The sequence below is a fragment of the Tachysurus fulvidraco genome, chromosome 14, assembly GCF_022655615.1.
Source record: "Tachysurus fulvidraco isolate hzauxx_2018 chromosome 14, HZAU_PFXX_2.0, whole genome shotgun sequence".
In the NCBI taxonomy this organism is placed as follows: domain Eukaryota; kingdom Metazoa; phylum Chordata; class Actinopteri; order Siluriformes; family Bagridae; genus Tachysurus; species Tachysurus fulvidraco.
Window position 1 is genome coordinate 1,558,619 of NC_062531.1, and position 5,000 is coordinate 1,563,618.

The window sequence follows — 5,000 nt, forward strand, 5'->3', positions numbered from 1 at the left end:
TTCCTATTCTTCCTCTCCTTCTTCCTCTCCTTCTTCTTCCTCTTCTTCTTCTTCTTCTTCTTCTTCTTCTTCTTCTTCTTCTTCTTCTTCTTCTCCTTCTTCTTCTTCTCTTTCTCCTTAACTTCCAGCCCTTGACTTTTCTCCCTAGACCATGTATCGTATGTATGAAATAAAATACCTGCACAGTTGATTAAGTTGAAGATTCTCCAGTTATTTATTTTATACTCATTCTATATAAATAATAGACAATAATTGTGCATAACATTAAACTCCAGGACAGATTTAACTCTCCACAAGTAACTTAGACGATTTATTTAAACTCTAAACATTATGTAGGATAAAAACAATATTAAAGTGAAACCTAAAAGAAAGGAAAATGTAATAAATGTATAAAAATAAATAAAGCACCTTTCATTGTTTACCAAAGCTGTGCTGAGATTCACAATGTTTCGTGTTGTTAGGCAACGAGCCTTTCCCACCTACGGTGTCCACACTGGGACAAACATGTCAGTATTATTACGTGCGTATAATTGATTCATTATGTATTATGTGCGTATAATTGATTCATGCGTGTGTTTTTTTAAATATATATTTTTATGTAACTGTGTTATCAGTTATCAGACTCATCTATATTTATTTAGCATGTTTATTTGGAGGGAAAACGGCTGCTCTGAACTGTGTCGGTTCTTCCAGGTCTGATTCACAGAGTCGATTCCTTCGCGAATGACTCATCACAGTGAAGTGTTATTATCTTTTAGCTTCCAGCTTCAATATTAATTTTAATACCACAATCTGTCCAAAACCGATGCTACACATCACTGCATTTTACTTTTCAGGACTGTATAATGTTTACCGTTAAATACTGATTAGTATAAAATATAAATGACACATTATAAAGGTTTATAAACTAAGCTGTAAATCTATAATCATCATATAGTTGAGTTTGGATATTGAAATTTAAAATATAGCTATTTAACATCATAAATTGTAAAACTATTAGATATTTTCATTAAAATCAATAGTAAAGACTTTTGTGATGAAGTCCCAGAAGTTGCTAGCAAGCCTTAAACAACCTCCTCCTGCTATTCTTTTAATAATAAATGGAAGTCCACGCAGTAGTTTGTGCTTCAGTGTCTACACATTTATTCAGATAAACATTCAAGTCACGTTCAAGACATTTATTTTCGGTTCGATCCGAATGAGGTTCATCCCTTAGCATCTCTAGGTCCACAAAATTCTAGCACATCTTTACTACCAGAACCCGGAATTTTTATAGCCTGTATAATTTACACAAAGAAGAATAATACGCTGATGTAATGAACTTCCAGACATGATTTTTTTTATACCGTCATATGCTTAAGACTGTGGTTTCACTTTAATAATGAAAATCATACTGACGTTTTCCAGCAACAGTGTTAGCATGACATGTTGTCTAAGACTTAGCCCTTATTTCAGTGCCATGTCGATTGTTTCTCTAATAAATGACCGTGAATAGATTTGTGTTGCTTGAAGGCTGGACAGAAAGGTTTCATGTCGGTTCCCAAGAGGACAAGATGGCTTTCGTTCTCTTACTTTTTAGCATCTTGAACCTTCTGAATTTCCTGTTAAGGATGAAATACAGACGTGACAGCGCAGATATTGAAGAAATGGTCAAATGTAAGCATGCGAATATGTGCATAGATTCTGGGTCATGATTGGTGATGAAAAAGATTTCTAAGCAAAGCAGATTCTAAGCAGAACAAAACTGGGTTTATTTACAGAATTACCTCGATAAGAGCACTTTTAAGCCTCTCGTAGGCTTTTTCCAGATCATCGTTAATGATGACAATGTCAAAGATGCCTGGTTCCTTACCTGCACAAAGAAAGAGAGAGAGAGAGAAAGAGAGATAGAAAGAGGATGACATAAGCACCAGCGAATAACTGGTTCTCAAGTTAGTTCTTATTATGTCTTATGTTAGAGCAGCTATAAATCTTTAAATGTAAAGTTCCAGCTTTACCTCTGACCGTTACAATGGACTCCTTCCAGTTACATAATTAGGCTGAGTGCATTAATAGGATCATGTGACTTACAGTATAGCTGTACTACTGTCTGAGCTGCTGTTCTAGAAAATAACATTCAACACATTCTGAACAATCACAGTCCAGAATACAATGGATTTATCTGAGATTTACCGAGCTCCATGTCGACACGGGCCGCTTCCAGACGTTTCTGTAGACTTTCCTCTGTCTCTGTCTGCCTGTCTCTGAGACGCTTCTCCTGAAGAAAAAACAACAACAACAACAACAACAACAACAACAGTTTTAATAACTGTCTATCTGTTTATTGGTAGTTTTCTTTTTAATTTCTATTAACTATACTATGAAGTTTCACCTGAAACTGGATTCCTTTTTTTTTTTTATCTATTCTTGTTCATCCATTTAAAAAAATCTTCGTCTCGGACTGTATCTTACCAGGATCTCTATGGACGGAGGCAGGATGGAGATATAGATGGGGTTCAAGTCTGTCTGCTTGATGTTTTTCACCCCTTGAAGGTCGACGTCTAGAATGCAGATCTGGTTCTTGGCCTGAACATCCCGTATGGCTAACTTACTATAGGGAGAAATGACAGGATTCATTAATGCTGCTGACGTTTATTAAGAACACGTTAAATAAACACCTTTACAGTCTTCTGCAGTAACTCATAATATCCTGGGATATGCGAAAACTGGGGGAAGTCGTGGCCTAATGGTTAGAGAGTCTGACTCCTAACCTTAAGGTTGTGGGTTCGAGTCTCGGGCCAGCCACCACTGAGGTGCCCTTGAGCAAGGCACGAACCCCCCCAACTGCTCCCCGGGCGCCGCAGCATAAATGGCTGCCCACTGCTCCGGGTGTGTGTTCACGGTGTGTGTGTGTTCACTGATGTGTGTGTGTGTGTGTGTGTGTGTGTGTGCACTTTGGATGGGTTAAACGCAGAGAACGAATTCTGAGTATGGGTCACCGTACTTAGCCGTATGTCACGTCACTAACTAAAGCATATGTTTACATTCAAATGTATCAAGATCATTCAAGAAGCCACCGATATGGAGACATCGTATGACTAGTTTTGTAGCAAGAAAAGATCAAGAGAAAGAACTTTTATATATTAATATAATTGACCTTGACGACATGGTACTGTGAGCCAATAGCAAACATTTATTTATATATTTATTTATTTATTTATTTATTTATTTTGAATCTTTTGTATAATATCAAATTCTTTTGTATTTTCTTATGTTTCTTATGTCATGAATGTGTTGTTTATCATTTGCGTCGTTAGCGTCAGAGTCGTATCGTCACACGTTCATACACGTTTTCGAGGATCTGATTGAACTGACACGTCAGGTAGCGAGTACGGAGAAATAGCCGCTGAGCCGAAACAACCGACACTCTGAGCAGCTTCGGTGGATTTACCTCAGGTGAACTACACATAATCGCAGAGCTACGGAAAGATGTGTACAAGACCGTATTGCCTTCTCCTGAACTTCTATCTACTCCTAAAACATAGCGGTGCCTCAAAAAGGATGACAGACTTCACCTGGTGCCGTACATGTTTCCAGAAAACACGGCATTCTCGATAAACTCGCCATTATCGATGCTCTCCTGCATCTTCTCCCGGGTGGTGAAGTGGTAATCTGTGGAGGCGAGCAGATGGAGGATTAACCGTTAGGACGTGTGTAGATTAGTTAGGTCTGTTACGCTGTTATCTCTGTACTGTAATGTGATGTTGTCTCCCAAAAGCCAAGGGTGGTGGTACGACCTAAAAATCCACAGGGTGATACGGTACGCACACGGCACAGAAAATGCAAATCATGTAAACAAATGACTTGAGTCACACACACACACACACACACACACACTTCTACTGGGGAAGTCACTGTACAGGTCTGAAAAGAATAGTCCAGCCATTTTTTAGGTAAGAATGAAGTAAAGGTCTCATAACCGTACAAGCTAATAATATACTGTGAGCTAGCACTTTTGTTAGCACTAGCGATTTTGTTAGAATTAGCTTCTCTGTTTCAAATCTTTTAAATAAGATTATCGCAGTACAATTCTTCTCATAAAGCATAACATTAATGATATTCCTCTCTTACGGTGTAAAGAACATACTGACAGGCCCTTTGTCGACCTGTTGTTAAATGCTAATAGTTAGCCAGGTGTAGCCACTCAGGGAAAACAGGGACACCTACTGTAGAAAACAGCGGGGGCTATTTTCAAAAGCTTTTTACTCCAAAGTGCATACTGACATTGACGAATCTTTGAAAGAAATGCGGTCCGAATTGTATACGATATTTTGGATTTGAGAAAGATGAAAGTAACCCCCATCGCTCTGCTGTCAGGTTAAAAAAACGGACTAACGGATGATTTCTGAAATCAGATCTACACCTTCAGACGATATAGAGGACAGGACATCTGCCACGGGCAGTAACGTTGCCCCCAGTAGCATTGGGAGACAATTCAGTCCTACAGAAAAAAAAAACAACAACAACAAAGGGGACAAAAGATGTCAATTTTTTTTTTCTACCTCATCATTTTTAGACACAGTTCACTTGGGAGTAAGAAGCAGCAACCTTTCACTCTCAGTGTCTTGTTTAGGGAAATTTAACCCTCCGTTGTGTGAAAGCGAATCGGGGTTAGAAAAAAAAACACAACCGAGTTGTTTAGTCTGTTTTTAAAACTGAGACAAATCCATTGTTAACTGTGTGAGAAGTCCTAGCTGACTAGATCGAATGTCTTGTTCACACACTGATTCTTAATCGTCATGTAAAACATTTCGGAGTTATATTTTGGACCTCGGAATATTTAGACTCGGCTCTAATGTTCAAATTTACCTTTTCCATTTTCTTCTCCAGTACGTGGATTCCTGGTTGTATCTGCAAGACAAAGGATCCGTCTTGACATTCATAAATTCATTAAAACCAGTAAAAAAAAAGTCACTCGTTCGAATTTCCTTGGACATGGTTGTAGTGAGAACAGGCTTAAG

The 5,000-nt window shown here is 38.2% G+C and overlaps 2 protein-coding genes across 3 annotated transcripts in view; both read right to left on the reverse strand.

The window, feature by feature from the left end:
- Window positions 1-560, reverse strand: part of armh1 (armadillo like helical domain containing 1) — a 7,311-nt gene extending 6,751 nt beyond the window's left edge. For both annotated transcript variants that reach the window (XM_047799886.1, XM_047799884.1), the window contains exon 1: window positions 409-560. The gene's annotated coding sequence lies outside the window, so the exon portion shown is untranslated. The remainder of the gene's footprint in view (window positions 1-408) is intronic.
- A 567-nt stretch (window positions 561-1,127) lies between these two features.
- guk1b (guanylate kinase 1b) overlaps window positions 1,128-5,000 on the reverse strand; it is a 7,103-nt gene continuing 3,230 nt past the window's right edge. The window contains exons 3-8 of the mRNA XM_027134648.2: window positions 4,849-4,890; window positions 3,555-3,651; window positions 2,452-2,590; window positions 2,173-2,257; window positions 1,767-1,852; window positions 1,128-1,601 (exon numbers count right to left, since the gene is read on the reverse strand). Coding sequence (XP_026990449.1) covers window positions 1,569-1,601; window positions 1,767-1,852; window positions 2,173-2,257; window positions 2,452-2,590; window positions 3,555-3,651; window positions 4,849-4,890 — 482 coding nt within the window. The 3' untranslated portion in view covers window positions 1,128-1,568. The remainder of the gene's footprint in view (window positions 1,602-1,766; window positions 1,853-2,172; window positions 2,258-2,451; window positions 2,591-3,554; window positions 3,652-4,848; window positions 4,891-5,000) is intronic.